Raw genomic sequence first — 16,543 nt, 5'->3', positions numbered from 1 at the left:
TCCATTTATCTGATTGATCGGATTAATATTCTCTGAAAATTTTATCACAATTGCTCTTCTAATTTCTTCGGCTATTGAAGCACTCAAACGGCTGTTGAGCGTATGGCTTACATCATGCAAATATTATTATCACACTTATGAATTATATAAATGGACAGTAACAACATTAACAATGTAGTATTTAAGTACAATCAATACGATGCTTTCACACAACGTCGCAACAGTAATACACGCGATAGGCAGAAGATTTGAGAAAATAAGAAAAAACGGTCGCGAAGAGTATCTCTCCAAAAGGATTGGAATTTAGCAATTTTACAAACGAAACAGTAAGAAAATGTTAATAATTTCCGATATTAATATAACTAGATATTATTAATATGATATAATTAACATAATTATTATACTAATAATAATTATAGTAATAATTATTATTATCACGATAATAATTATTATAATTATGTATTCTTTCAAATAATAATATTAACATTACTTCAAATGTACACACACATACATACACACACACACACACACACAGGATATAAAATCTGTGGTTGTGACAAAAGATTGGCTGACGAAATAACTGGATCGCGGACAGAATGTCCCGTCTTTCAAGATATTTTCACCAACGAGAAGTAAATTACTGACGAAATGAGTAACGTCGCTCACACACGCTTCTTGGGAGCGTATTATATAGATTTAAAACAGGTAATTGCGTGCAATTTTCGTGCAACATTTCGGCTGCTCGGGTTAGTCGGTGAAGGCGAAGGCATTTTCTCGCCATCGATTTCAAGGACTACGATCGCGTAGGCACGGCACGTACATCGAACGACAGATTAAAGCATCGTCCTGTTATCATAAAATTACCGCGAACAGATTATCACACACGGACGCTATCGTCGGGACTATATGATTATCAAGACGCGCGTTTATGCTCATTTTCGCAAGAAACTGTACGTGAGTTGCATCAATCAATAACTTATTTCACACGGAGCAAGACGATAGTGATTCGAAAAAAAATATATCTATCGTTTCCGGCAGAAACTCACGTGCAAATTGCATTTTCATCTGATTTACATTTCGCTCATAGAAAACCAATGTCAAGCAGGAAAGAAAGTATCGTTCTTATGTGACTCGAAATGAACGACGCACGATCATCTACGGTCAATCTATTATGGTTCTCGCAAAAATAACTCGCGATTACTTATCAGCCGCTTCCTCAGCTTCCGGTTTCGTGTACAAAATTTCGGCATACTCCGTTTTATCTTCGTTGAGTCGGCGAGGTGCGGCACTCTGTTGTTGCAGCGTGAGGTCCAATTCTGCATACACTATCCCACCTTCACTCGTCGGAGGATTCGTCCTGCCTTCTTGCGTGGCCGGCTCGGCTGTCTGAAGCTATAATACCACGCCGCGTTTAACTGCGTCTTTTTTATCCGATTAGAGATACAAGAGTTTATGTTTCGGCGACGATCATACCGTAAAAAAAATTCTTTAAATAAGAAGGCATTCATAAGGCCAGTTACGCTTTCTTCCCATCCGAACGGGGAAATCACGCGACGACTCGATTGCAGTTTGTTTTGTTTTTATACAAACGTTTTGCTTTCTGTGTACCCGATGATGCGCTAAAGAACCCGGTCGATGAAATCATCGTCCGAGGAATCATCGCGTTTATTGAGCCATTCGTTTCAGACGAAACATTCGAAACAGGCAATATTTTATTGATCGCTGATACTTATAACATATCATCTTCGGAATCGTCTGTCTGCAGTTTCTCAAGTATGTTATTGTCGAAGACACTCGAATCGATTAACGTAAAAAGTAACTCGTAAAAGAAGAAAATGAAAACAGAATGATAATCGTTACTCATTTTCTCCCCTTATAAGTCGTCATAAATTACCTTCTCGTCATCGAGAGTGACAACAGTCCTCATCGTATCCGTATCAGCGCCCGATATCTTGTCCTTGTTCCGTCCAAAGAGCCGTGACAAATTGATTCTCGGTTTTCGTCGTCCCCGAGATGACGAGCCGTCCACCTCAGATCGGGAATACCTGCCGGCGCTCTCAGTGTCGCTTCTAATTAAATGATTTAAATTGCATCTTCCTGCCTGACATGTGCACGCCATCAGTGACGAAGATATGCATAATGTTTCCACGAAAGTTACACGGTGTTGCATTTGAAAGTATAGCGTAGCGCTTATAATGTAGCTCTTTACGCAATAGCGACATCAAATGATATTTTAATAAGTTAGCTGATTGTTAGTCATTCAATCATGTCTGACGTTATCGATAAATTTCCGCACATACACATTTGCATATGTGTGATTTTCCCCGCCTTCTTTTTCTTTTTTGTTTAGTTGGGCCAATGATCAAGGTTCGTAGACATGTTGCTCGCGAAATGTGCTCATATAATACTAGGACTTAGATTTTCTATTTATAGTACTTAGATATTCGATATATTATTATGTAATCTACATAATAATATCCATTGTGGATGTAACAAATGATTTGTATAAATTAGACTCACATATTATGAATATGTAGAGAAACGTACTCGCGCACTTTGTACTGAGAAAAATATACTTCTCTCTCGCATACTTAACTGTAAGGACTATTCGAATTGATTCAAATAGATCTCAGAAAATCTTACTTACTCTTATTGAAATTTGTTTTGCTTTATATTACCTTGATCACTACGCCACTTATTAGAGAGAAGATAATTGTTATAATATAGTTACAGATCCCCACTGATACACGACACAAATGTAAGCAGCGTAAGAACAGTTTAGAACATGTATCCTTGTGCTCTAAATGTTGCAATCGATTATATAAGGTGTCCCATTTTAAATGAGCCAGGTAAAAATCTAGAAAAATATGGAAGATACTAAGAAACGTTTCGAACAAAAGTTGCGTGGTTTCAAAGGGGATATAAAATAAATATATCATTTTGTTTACACATAACGCCACTTTCGAGATATTCACTGATCATTACTTTTCTTGAACGGAAATCCCAATTTTTTATTACATCATCTTTTTCTATTAATTAATTTGAATAACTTCGGTCTGAAACATTTTTTTATTTGCCTAATATTTCTTTGAGATATTTGAGGAAAATTTGGTAATATTTTCAACATTTCAACTTGCGATATCCCCACTAACTATTTGTCGAAAGAAAAAAATAGGCTTTTTAGTTGTCCTATTTAGTCTCAAGAATATATTGCGTTATAATAACGCCCTAACTTTTGTTAAATTATAAACCTTTGGAAATCTCAAAATCATCAAATTAAAAAAAGTAATATAGTTGTTTTACGTCTCCTTTGAAATCATATAACTTTTGTCTGAAACGTTTCTTAGTATCTTCCATATTTTTTCTGAAGAGTTTTGCCTGGTTCATTAAAAGTGGGACACTCTGCATAGTGAGAGCCGTGATAATAATATTAATTGTGTCAGCAAAGCGTTAGTAAAAGGAGAAGGGTAGAATGAGAAACTTATCGGTGCGTTTATGTAAGTCTAGCTACCAAGTGTTTCGAAACAAATATTGCGTTAATATAATTATGTCACTTACGATAACACATATATACATAGATACACAGATATACACGTAGTACTAAATTGAGCTAATTGTACGAAATATAAATTTTTCATTATAATTACACGCTAATTATACTACATTGTATAACGGAGAAAAAAGGACATCACAAGCAGCGTTAATCGTTTGAAGAAAATACGACTAGGTAGAAAAATATCAAACTATTCGCACATCATAAGAGATGATTACATCTCGCATTATGTACATTGAACGGCGCGTTTTTCTTACTTGGAAACGGATGCATTGGAAATATGTGTTGGAAGAAAAAGCAGCGCAGGCCGCTCACAGCATTTATTACGATTAGAAAATTTGATGTTCAAATTAAAACGTCGCAAAACCACGAAGAAACATTCGAAATTGCTGAATTTATATTTTCGTCGTATTCTTTTAGCTTAACATGTGTCTTTCTTTTTTGAAGAATTATTCGTAATAAAGAGACAGCATAAAGATCAAAACACCACGCAAAGTAGAAAGATAAGAAGTCGTTTTGAAATAAAATATAAAAATGACCTGTCAATTTTAAATTTTGTTCACCGAATGACGATGTAGTTAGTAATAATACACAATCGCTACGCTAATGATAATTGTGATAATGATTACATAAACAATGTCAGACCGCAGACTGCAAACTCTGCTAATCTCTCGTTTCAAGATTACACGTATAAACAAATAATGAGATCGAGATAATCCGCATTCAGCGCGAAACACGGTTGACCTAATTTTCCATTCACATGTATTAAAAGCGCATACTAAAAGCGTGCGTATGTGTATATGTTTATACGTTTATCGTCTCCATTTGACGAAGTAAGCTTGCGGCGGGACGATGCTCGTCTTAATTTCTCAATTAACAAAATAACCGAATTTCATTCGAGTGACATCGTAAATTTTAATCAACCACGAGATCTATTCCAGAGTCCTGTCCGAAGGACAGGATACCGCGAGACGGAGGAAAATTCTCAGTTCGATGAAATTGCGCGGAAAGCGAGCTGACGAGCAATACTTTGTTGGTTGCTTCTTTCCCGCGCAATTTGATCCGATCGTCCGACGAGTAAGAAAAGCGAGCGTGTCAACGGACGTATGATATTGCGAACGAATAAAATAAGAAGCTGCTGCTTGCCTTTTTCTAACGACATCAGCCGCAGTTTTCGATTTGTTGATGTGAAGGAGATTAACGCTCGTCGCTGGGTCCGCAAAGTCTCTGAAAGTGTGCATGCTTGACAAGTCTACCGATCAAGTCTACGGAAAACATCGAGAGTGAGGGAAAAGCGACGCGAGTGCTGCTCTGCCTTTATCTGTCCCGTCCGAATAAATCAAACTGCAACGAAGCGCGCTACTGATAATGCGATATACTTATTGTTATTAGTTTTATTAGTTATGACGCTGGGTGCCAGGGTGTAGATACTGCAAGCGAGTGTGCGGTAATGTGGGCCCGATTCGAACGTTAAATGTGTCGTAAATATCGGTAAATACTCACGACTCCCCGAGGTTCCTGGTGGACGAGCGACCTGAAAGTAACAATGACAAATTTTGCATTTAATACTCGGCATTTAATACTCGTCGCGCTTGTTTCTTATCTAAGATAAAAGAGGCGCGTCGTGTCGCGTAGGTGAAAAATGCGCGACGCGCCGCTAATAATGCCCTCTCGTCACGGAATCAATTTTACTGTTACAGCGAGTATTAAATACGACAACTGTTCAAGAAAGACTGCGAGTCTGAGCTTGATGATGGGTCGAGGTACACGCCGCTCAACGCGTTCGCCTGTGTGTGTATTTAAAACAAATGTTTTATTTCAAAAATCATACGATACCTAAGTATAATATCATAGCGACGAATGAACTTATAATTAATTACATACAGCTCTTCTATATATTAATTTCATTTGAATCCTTAGTTTAGGTTTATTCTTGCCTATCGCATTGTATCTACAAGTACAGATACAAAATGTCTCGCTCACTCGCGCGGCTGTGACGGTTGTTTCGCCTTTGTCTTCCTTCTTTTTCTACTCTCTCCCCCTCTCTCTCTCTCTCTCTCTCTCTCTCTCTCTCCCTCTTTGCTCTCTTCCTCTTTCTCTCTTTTTCCTGCTAATCGCGACCGCGTGTAACCGCGTTTATGCCTTTAGCTCGCTTAATTAGAAAGTAGCGATCTCCGAAACCGATCGCCAACGGCGCCGTTTCGATTGGGCCCTTAATTGGTAATAATAACGAGACAACGATATTCCGCGGGAAACTCAATTTCTCGGTCACTGCGCGAGCGCGCGCGCGATCAGTGACTCCCAAAAATGCTTCAAAGAACACCAATTGCAGGTAATTTATTCATATATCCAGCGATCCGGCGAATCGGCTCCGCCATCGCACTTTTATCGTCTTATCTAGAGAGACTTACACGTTAACATAAATATATTTATATAATATATATATATAATATATATACCCCATTTTTGTTATGGCCAACGATCATGCTCCTTAATAACGTGTAATGTCATTTTTCCGTTATGTGTTTTACAGGTTTATTTAATTAACTTCCTAGATAGTGCAACGAAAAATGCGATTACGAACGTGTATGTGCGCATACACATCCGTACCTCTACACGCCCGCACACACACACACATATATATATATATATATATATATATATGTATATATTCTCATGTAGCATGATCATCGAGATTTAAGTTGTAAACGTTACAGGTATAATTACACAGTTACAATTAAATAATCCTATAATAAAAATTAATAACGCAATTCGAGAGATGTATCAATATAAAATGCAGCATTACACAGGAAATTTTGTATGCAAACATGTTCGCGTGCCGTTCTCTCCGTTTCGTTTCCGTCGCTTTCGTAAATCTTACGTTACTTAGCCGCGAGAGAAACCACGTTTTTACGGTAATCGTACGGTCGGAACACACAAATTGAAACAACTGAGTAGCACGTTGTGGCGAATCGAAAGAAGAGCCGCGGTCTACGACGATACTTGTCACGCACTTCGCAAACATCGATAAGTTAGAAAAGCGCTGATCTTACGGTTCGAGTAGTCGTTCTTAGCGAGTAGAAACGTTAACCTCGTAACTTACAGATAAGACGAAGGGTGTACCCTCTCCCTATCTCTCGTTCTTATGACATTTAATATGACAGAAAATCCTATGTATCGGTTCGTGTTTTGGCAGTGATCTTCGACGTCGTTTTTGCTACGTGTCTCTGGACCTGTTCGAGCCAACTTAGTCGCGTGAGTTTCATATTGAAACATTTACCATGATGGCTCTCTAAGTACAATAAGAGCGGCTGAATAAAATCGATGGTCGAAAATTCGGTCGAGCCACTGTTTGCTAAAAATTCCCGCAGACGAGTTCCAGATAAAAAAGACCGTCGAACATTATTATTAAGACTTTTTTTACTTTCGTATTCTCTCCGCATATCTTGAGGGAAGAGGGGGGGGGAGGGGCGAATTTCTAAGAGAATCTCTAGAATAAATTTAACAAAGCGGAGAAAGGGAGCTGAACATGAACGACGGGTGACGAAAGTTGTTGGGTTTCGCCGATGCATAGCGCTCGCAAAATTAATCTGAAATCCAATTAACCTCTCAATAGTATTCATCCGCTGTTACCGTATAGACTCGAGAGTTTCATGTTTCGAGGGTGAGTCTCGATAATGAGGACCTCAAGTGTACACTTAGCCTAGGACAGAGTTTGAACGAATTATCCGTCGTAGTTTTTAGTCTACCGTTAGCTTTTATTTTTTAGTCTGTTCTCTCGTCGCGTTGTTTCGTTCGGAAACGGTGTGTGATCTCTCGCTTGCTTTCTCGTCTCTTACGGAGTATTGTAAAACATTTAAAAATTGAAAATGCGCGTACTCATGTGTCGTATATATAAAAAACTTGGGCCGCCTGTGAGGGCGTTGCACCAATATTCGCTCTCGCCACAACAAGATCATCGTCGCGATACGCAAGTCGGTCCGCGTCGCGAAGGAGAACGGTTAATCTATATTTTCTCGTCTTCTTTTTTTTCTCTTTTTATCTTTTAGTTAAACGCGCGATTTCCCCTTTCCCCGTTTAGGCTCTATTACATATACTAACATACGTACATTAGTATACATAATACATATTACCATGATTATACATATATAATGCATAAAAAAAATTACACATATATATATATTTTTTATACTATATATTATATATACTAACAAATCGATATATTCGGGTTGAAAAGTGACGCGAGACAGCCTCTGTGTGACGGCGCGAACAACGTGCCGACCTCGTGTCGAACGGAGTTTCACCATGCGACAATATGCGCGCGTATCGATAACTCGGAAGTTAACTCGAGCGGCCGATGTCGTTCACCCTTTCGCATATCGCGCGCGCGACGTTTTCTTCCTTCTGCTTCTATTCCGAAGTGCGCGTCGAAGGAAACAGAAGGACGACGATGAGGCGAAAGAAGAAGAAGAAAAAGAAGAAGAAGATGAGGGGAGGAGGAAAAGGAGGAAGAGGAAGAGGAAGAGGAAGAGGAAGAGAAAGAGGAAGAGGAAGAGAAAGAAGAAGAAGAAATTTTTCGTGTACGGAGCCGAGAAATAGAGATAAGATAGGAAGTAAAAAGACGGCAGCTTCCAATACTGAAAAGGGGGCAGATGCGAAAGTAAAAAGGATAAATGCCCCATAACCGAGCACGTAACGTCTTCTTCCTTTTACCGCGCGGCCGTAATGGAGACTCACGTGCTCGGATATAGGACGCGCGTCCGTCTAGTCTAGTCTGCGAGCGGCATTCGGTCGTTCCAGTTTCCGAGGTAGCGATATTTGTCCATTAATTTCGCGCACCCCGTCCCCCGTTACCGCCTTCCTCGCACGTGCCGCTCTTTCGTTCCCTCTCAAAAAATTTCATCAACTTGCTCTAAGTAAATCTCATATCATTCTTGCCCGATAATATCTTTCACCCTGAAAAATTCGCGGATAACGACAGGTCGCACGGCAATTGGAGTGCAAATGGATAAGTGAGTTACTTATACTCGATCGGCATTCACGAGTTGCAAGCCAAGTGCCTTCGACACAGAATATATATATATATTTATATATCCGGTACACACACAGTTCCTCGATTCCGTGTACCGCGTTATATATTTATATAATATATATATATATATTTATATTTATATTTATATTTTTATATTTATATTTTTATATTTATATATATTTATATATCTTTATTTATATATATATATTTATATATATATATATATATTTAGTATGTACAACACGCAGTAGATTCGACCGTCGGCCGACGCGTAATCGTAATCGGTGTTCTCTCTCGTCGAAATTTGTCGGTTGCCTCGAAAATGTCTTCATAGTCATAATTAAGACGCGTTCGCTTAATTATTCCTCCTCTGAGGAGAACCTCGATAATCCCGTCGGCCGACACGGGTCCTCTCATAAGTGAAAACACGATTGCATCCGGGAAAACGGTGAGAGTGTGTGTATGTGTGTGTGTGTGTGTGTTTGTGGGTATGTATGTACGTGCGGAATTCGGAAATGTATCATCGACCAATGGTACATGCGAGAATTCGTATCCTTTGGTTTCTCAATCATTTTTACGCGATGCCGACGAGACCTACGTTCGCGCGTCGTATGCAACGTGTACGTGCACGTGCTGCGAGTGTCAGGAATGAATAGAGTTGCGTTTGATGGCAGCTAAGGAAAGATTACCTGTACGAAAGTACAAACGACACTCATTGTCGAAAGGCAATAATAGAAAGACTTCGCGAAAACTCACTCCGAACGCGAGTTGCACTCGCAGCCCCGTTAACACGCCGCAGAAAAAAAGGATATTCGGCATGCGGATAAATACAAGATGCTTTGCATCAAGCTAAGTGAGCGTGTACGCTGTTATAAAAGGAGATCCCTCTCTCTTCAGCGGAGAATTCGTTTGAAGATTTCCTAACGGTAAATATCTCGTTAACTACATCTGAAAATAAGGTTTCCTTGGATTAGAGTGGAATTTTCTCGAGGAATGAGTTAAATAATAAATGTCGCCGCGGGTCTCAAGCAAACCGAATTTTCGTACATGTCGGAATTTTTCAGAAACTATCCCCGACGTTTTTAAACGTAATCGTGTGTGAAATTTTCGCAAAACCCCCGTGGAACTTTCAAAAAAATGAGAGAAGTATCAGAAAGCTGTGTTTTCGATTCTACATGTAAGTGCACGAAGAAATATGATTTTGTAACTTGATGCAAATCTTACGACGATCTTGCGGTACATGCGAGATTGATCGAGAAGTATATATTTAACACACCATGCGCACACGACAAGCCACTCTTGATACAGCGGAAACAATTCGCCGTGTTATACGTATCTCTCTTAAAACTTGTTAACATTGTTATATGACATTTCTCAAAGATTTGATTATCGCGATTGTACTTAGTAACTCGCATCGTCGCCCTGGATATGATTCAACTCTTGTCGCATGCGCAGCGTATTCATTATATTCGCCGTTCAATAAAGCGAGACGGGACCGCGTGTGTCGTTGGAAAAAGTGAGTCCAATTTACTCAAAACCGAAACATGTTCCTTGTACAAAAATTGCATAATCGTGTAATCACAAGTACCATTTACAAACAGCCGTACTGTGTATTATAAAAAGAACACGTAGAAACACGTAAGAAAAATTACGACAAACGGAGACAATCAATGTTGTATAATTCTTTTATATAGGATGTCCCATAACTATCATACGATATTTTAATAGCGCATTAGCCATTAAATATAGCGCTAGGGCTTAATTAGAATCGAAGATTCCAATATGAAAGTGTGTGTGTGTGATCTATAATTTCCACGTTACGAGCGGTCAAAATCGGCTAATAATTAGCACGTCGAATTCACAGCGTCGTGCTCAGCGACTTATAATTATACTAGTACGGCGTCATTTTTTGTAAAATTATCGCGATTCAGAATTTTCATACAGTTTTAGCCCGACTAATTTCGTCTCTCGCTTTCATTCTATATGACGATCAGTCAATATTCGAGCATATAATTGCCGATAGAGATTTAATAGAGATTTTAATCGTTTATTAAATTGTTTAGCCTTTTGGTCCTTCGGTACAATTTTTTAAATAGTTAACAATCGTACGCATGATGGCCTGTGACTCAAGAGGAATTATCCAATCTCTATATAATATTCAGTCAAAGAACGCAGTTTGCTTTCCTACGAAAACAAATTAGCTTGATTCTAGAATTTCCGGTTTCATTGAGACTCTGGAACATTCCATCGGTCGTGTGTATTGTGTTTTGCATATGCCCTCGTGCGAACTAGTCACAGTGTGTGTGTATCGCGAGCGCGGCGCGACCTTCAGCGCGCCGCGCACTTTAGTTGCTACGTCTGAAACAGCAGTCGCGACGCGCGTGAATGAAACGATGTCTGTTATTTTCCGCTTTATTAGTCAATCGATCAGCCGTTTAATCAGTCGATTAGAACTGCCACATTCATTCTGCCATATAATATTGCATGGCAAATATAATAAATAATTAGCGGATGATTTTAAATGTTTATAAATACGTACAATCAACGTGCCGATCGAATAGCATAATTTTCAATAAACATCTTTTTGTACGCGCGAACGGAACAATTCAATTATTTATTCTTATATTTGATTTAATCTATAGAATTATTTAACGGTATTCTTCACTCTCAGCGTGATTTTCCAATTATTTTGGGTTATTATATCATGCGCATTTTTCACATCGCGCCATCAAACGTGAAACGCGCTACAATTCGGCGGCCATGATTGTTTTCATGTTACTGCTGCCATCTCGTATGTTTACGATTTCTTTCGGTCGCGTCCTCGCACAAAGAGAGGATACATTTCTCGAAATTGAGTTCAAAGGAACATTACGAAAGTGAGATACACATTGGTATATACGGAATAGCTTCGCGGGAAAGTTTCCATTGAGATGCCGTGCAATCGTGCGTTCGCGTCGCTCTCAATTGTTTCGTGTCCGATGTCGATCAGTTTCGTGGTTGGTGCAACCGATCGTCGGCTCGCGATTTTATGTGCGAAAATTCGCGGATTGCGAATACAGATTTCCCGAAACGGGTCGTAACTCGAGTGTTCTCTGTATGCCAGAAACTTGATCGTGATCGGGATAGATATTCGTTAAAAAATATTTAAACTTTGATTTCGCACTTGTGCATTAATCGACTTCGTAAATTTCGTTCGTCAATAATAAAAAAAATAAAAAATAAAAAGTGCTGGATAAGCAGGTGGGGGATGCAGTTCGTCGCCGCTCGAGTCGCAACTCAGCAGCACTGTAAGTTTTGTGTGTTTTAATGTTGACTGCCGTGATGTATAAATGATTGACACTATGATATCACCATCACCTCATTAAGTTACACGCTCACACAATATTGTATCTTGAAATCATTCACTAGAGACCTTCAAATTTCACGGAATTCTTAGGGTTGATATAAGATAAAAATTTATCAACTCTCGGGCTAATATTAGCAACTATATAAAATAAAAATTTCGGCAGGTGCTCGAAGGGACTTTGCTGGGCATTGAGGGATTTCAACAAAAAATGGTGAGTGCCGAATTCAAACACTCGTAGAGTGATATTTTATGCATGCGTAAATATAAGTATTGCCTTTTAAGAAGAAAATTAAGATCGGTATTCGTAGTTTGTCGTTACTTTCGACGTATAATTATAAATTCACGAATCTCCGAACATATATTCGTTAATATATACCATTTCGTATAGAAAATTATTATCACAATAAATAAACGATAAAACACTCTGATTCATGAATACAAATTTATAATTATTCTCTCAATAAAATATTATATATAATTTGCAAATATATGAATACCGATCTAAGAAAACAGTTATACGTTACCATAGTGCTGCTACGTTTAAAACTGTGAACACATACGAATTTAATATTTCATATTAAAAGTACAATATCTCAATAACGCACTCAGACGATTAATTAGAGTCAGTTAATTCTTGCGAGAAAAATGTCATCGTAAGAGCTAATCAATGACGCCGCATAATTTTATACGCTTAGGCTTGCAACTGTGCGTTTCGTGTGGGATTTTCGACTCTAATTAGATCACAGAATGAGTTAAAGTATCGTACGACAGTTTGAAGACATCCTTGATATCATAAGAATATCATATAAATCTTATCCGCTCGATTTTTTACGTCCGCTTACGATCGCTTGCGGTCTGATCGAGCGTACTTCTCATACTAAAACGCCATTATAAAATCGCTATGTTTTCTTATCAAACGGAATAATCGTCACGTATCTATATATTGTTTCGTAAATGAGATTCTCTGAATGCAATTCATATCTTATAAAGTTGTATTTAATATAGATTATCGAAACGTCCTTGCGGACCTTTAGTCGCTACAATTATATACAGTATGTTTCGTAAGTTGCGTAAGTCGGGAAAACAAGGAAGTGGGGTGGGCGAAATCATGACAGAAAATATCTTTTTTTCGAATATCTACGACTGACTCGTATTTCGGAATCATCATTTCGGATACATCGTTTGAACCGGCTGACAGACTTTTCCGCGTGTACGTATCCTTAGCATCGAACTCTTTGGAATTAGGTGAATAATGCGTAATGTTGTAACCCTGTTTAGGAACTTACGCAACATTCCGTACGTCCGCGCAGTGATCTTATTGTACTATACATATATGTGTATACATGTAACTTATAAAAAGATCTCACTCTCCGATAAAATGCACGTAAGTAAAACGCACTTCGGGAATGTTACAGCGTTCGTAAAAATGTTACAGTACAAAAGGCGTGGGATAATTTGCAGTCGTGGTGAATAATACAAAGACGCGATCGCACTTTCGATGGGGACGTCGTTCGGACGTTGAAATTTCGTAAAAAAAATCTTTCTTCCGCCCATATGCTTGGCAATCGTTCTCGTTGTTCGCTCGTTGCGCGTTCTCTCTTGATGCCGTACACAAGTGTGACCGTCGTAAGAGCAAACGTTAAAACCCGGCGAATCTGTAGCGTCGTTTAAACGAGAGTGCGTCTCGCGATGAATTGCTGAAACTCGTGAAATTTCTCACCGAGAGTAGTCGTCACTCGGTAGTCTCGGGAGGTCAACGCGGAGAAAAGACATGGTTACAGACACGCACGAAGTCGAAACACATCACGATCACAGTAATAATAGAGATAGATTCCACAAAGAGATTTTTACGTTCACGAAAACACGTCTACTTATAGCTGAGAAAGAAATACCTCATATTACGGAATGTGCTTCTTCGCCTTAGCGTTAATGATACGCGCCCACGTCGTTCCTTGCACGAATGCAATTGAGATAAAAGTATCGCGATGCCGAGATACTTATCCACTTCGAAACATTTTATTATTTAGCTCTTCAGATACGAATATTTAATGTTTAGTTCCTCGACACGTAACATATGTATATTTAATAGACATATACGTATATATTGTATGTTGAACGCGCTTAAATATTCGTATACAAAGGTCTAAATGACAAGAATGTCCTCCATTGTTAGATACGTATCCCAGCGCATGTCGGTGCTTTTATCTTACCCGAATATCGCGAAACTTACGTCGAGCGTGCGGATTGATTCGGTAAAAGCAAGGAGAAACGTGTCCCCCCTCTCGTGTAGCTTCTTTCACCGACTCCCAACAAACCGGCGCAAATCCTCACATGCACGCGTCTGTCTCGTCGCGCGTAAACGAACGTGTGTCGTCTCGTGTGTCATGTTTATAAAAAGATCGGCTGCACAATTTGATTTGTTCGGTACGTCGCGAGGATGCCTATCGTGGCCGTCGATGGGGACAAGGCGTGTCCCCGGAAATTTGTAATAACTACTTTATAATCATCGCTAAATCCCCGCCCTTTTGGAGGCCACATGCCTCTGCTCTCCAGTGGCGAGAGTATCGCGGCGAAAATCTCCCGATCGCCATCGTGACCGGACACACTCGTAGATCCATAACAAAATTGAGATTCGCGTTTTTTACATACATCAGATCCCTGCTTCTCTTAAGATAAAAACTCTACCTTTAAAATATTGAGTATTCTTAAATTATCCGATTAACGCCGTTGAAGAGATTGTAAAAATTAGTAATTTAATCCAGCGAATCTGCATTGAAGTTGGATTCGCTTTACTCGGCTCGCGTCCGTAAAGAAGGGAAAATAAAAAAAAAAGGTATAAAAAAGCCAAACAGTATCTTCACTGGCCGACACGAAGGGGAGATTCCGGTGCGTCGGAGCCGAACATCGATGGGCCGAGAATCGAGCTTAACCGACGCGAACACCTATGGTCGTTTCCGAAGACTTAATCAGCTGTCGTCGAAGAAAAATGCGAACGCGACGCGCTATCGGAACGCAACTCGTCCCTAGCTTGAAATTTCGACAACGTCTGCCGTCAGGCGCAATTTCACGCTGCACACTTCTACGATCGTTTCTTTCTTTCGTGTTATATTTCCTTTTTGCTCTTGGACATTCGTTAAGCGCGATGTGTTAAGAGCGAAACTGCTACCTGCTTGTTTTGTATTTCGAACGTTTGAAAAAGAAAAGTATTAAATGCGCACCTACGTTTACGTAATTCGTCTTATACCGAAACAATTCGTCTTCCCGTGAACGAAACGCGAGATAAATAAACGCGTGTAAAGCGTGTCCGCGCGCGATTTTTCTCTTTTTCTCCCTTTCTCTTTCTCTCGCTGATGCGCGCGCGCGCGCGCGCTAAAACTGAAACCGGAAGGAAACTTTTGGGTGGTTGTTGTACTGGTAGCCGATTTAACGTGTGGAAATCGCGACAGCTCGGTTTTACCCCGCGCGTAGCGGAAGAAGGAGGTTAAAGAGACGACGTAGGAAAGTGCGTGAAAGTGCCCGCTTGGAAAATTCCTTTTTTTTTTTTTTTAAACAGGCGTGTCCGTCTTCTCGTCCTTCTTGGCGTCTTTAATGTCCGTACGGCCGTTCACGTATTCGGTGCTCGCGTGTATCGGATTCTCTTGGCCTCCTTGCGGCACTTTCTCGTCGATGATACGCGGGTCCTCGTGATCCTCCTCGTCCTCGTCGCTGGGCGTAATGTGCGCCTCACTTCCGGCGCCGACGCCATCCGCAGTCTCCTCATCGCCGCGACGCCTCGCTGCAACAAGCAACGCCACGATCGGTCAAGGCAAATGTGCGTATGTGGATTTTTTTTCTACCTCTTTCTCTCTTTCTCTCTCTCTCTCTCTCTCTCTCTCTCTCTCTCTCTCTTTCTCTCTCTCTTTCTCTCTCTCTCTCTCTCTCTCTCTCTCTCTCTCTCTCTCTCTCTTTTTCTTTCTCCGTCTCAGTCTTCTTCGTCTTTTCCTTCGTCTGTTCTGTACACGGTCTCCCTGTGCGCGAATTCGCCGTTCGATACACTTGTCCCCGACTACCGTTTACTTTGTCGACGAATCGATACTATCGGCTGTCTTTCTGTTTGCGCACGATATTTCTCGCGGATCTCGCGAGCGAGCGGGAATCTCCGCCCGTACAAGTCGCGTGAGTCAAGTCCTACGACAGAAGATTTCTCTCTCCGCGAATTGATATCGGAAGGATGATTAAATTCGCTCTTACGTTAGTGCTCCTCGAGGTCCGGACAATTATATCTCGAGTGACTCAATTCAATGTCCGTTTCTCTAATTATAACGAGAGAGAATCGAGAACTCACTCGAGGATCATTACGTCAGCCGTGCTCTTTCGTCAAGTGCACTTGTTACGCGCGCGCGAACGTTCTCGTATCTGTTACGCGATCAATGTAATAATTTGCAACACAAGTACGCGGAGAGACGACGCGCCTTTATCCTCGCTAAAGCGCGACGCGTACGGCATTGCCAATAAACGGATATTGTCGAGTGTAAGAGTGTAAGTGTCGTGTGACCGAATAATATAAGGTACGTCGACAGGCGCACCTAGTCATTCATACTACTACCGACTATTCCCGTCGGATGAGAATATA

The 16,543-nt window shown here is 40.1% G+C and overlaps 1 protein-coding gene across 6 annotated transcripts in view; it reads right to left on the bottom strand.

The window, feature by feature from the left end:
• Positions 1–510: 510 nt before the first annotated feature.
• Fas3 (fasciclin 3) overlaps positions 511–16,543 on the bottom strand; it is a 389,485-nt gene continuing 373,452 nt past the window's right edge. For 2 of the 6 annotated variants that reach the window (XM_025298664.1, XM_011148624.3), the window contains 3 exons: positions 5,057–5,087; positions 1,895–2,069; positions 511–1,392 (listed from right to left, as the gene is read on the bottom strand). In XM_025298664.1, coding sequence (XP_025154449.1) covers positions 1,198–1,392; positions 1,895–2,069; positions 5,057–5,087 — 401 coding nt within the window. In that variant the 3' untranslated portion in view covers positions 511–1,197. Of the gene's footprint in view, positions 1,393–1,894; positions 2,070–4,081; positions 4,781–5,056; positions 5,088–12,909; positions 15,707–16,543 lie in introns of those variants that run through there. The other 4 variants (XM_025298666.1, XM_011148625.3, XM_025298667.1 and 1 more) reach the window with 3 other exon arrangements.

This window comes from Harpegnathos saltator, unplaced genomic scaffold (assembly GCF_003227715.2).
Source record: "Harpegnathos saltator strain DR-91 unplaced genomic scaffold, Hsal_v8.6 scaffold231, whole genome shotgun sequence".
Classification (NCBI taxonomy): Eukaryota; Metazoa; Arthropoda; class Insecta; order Hymenoptera; family Formicidae; genus Harpegnathos; species Harpegnathos saltator.
This window is presented reverse-complemented; position numbering and strand designations above follow the sequence as displayed.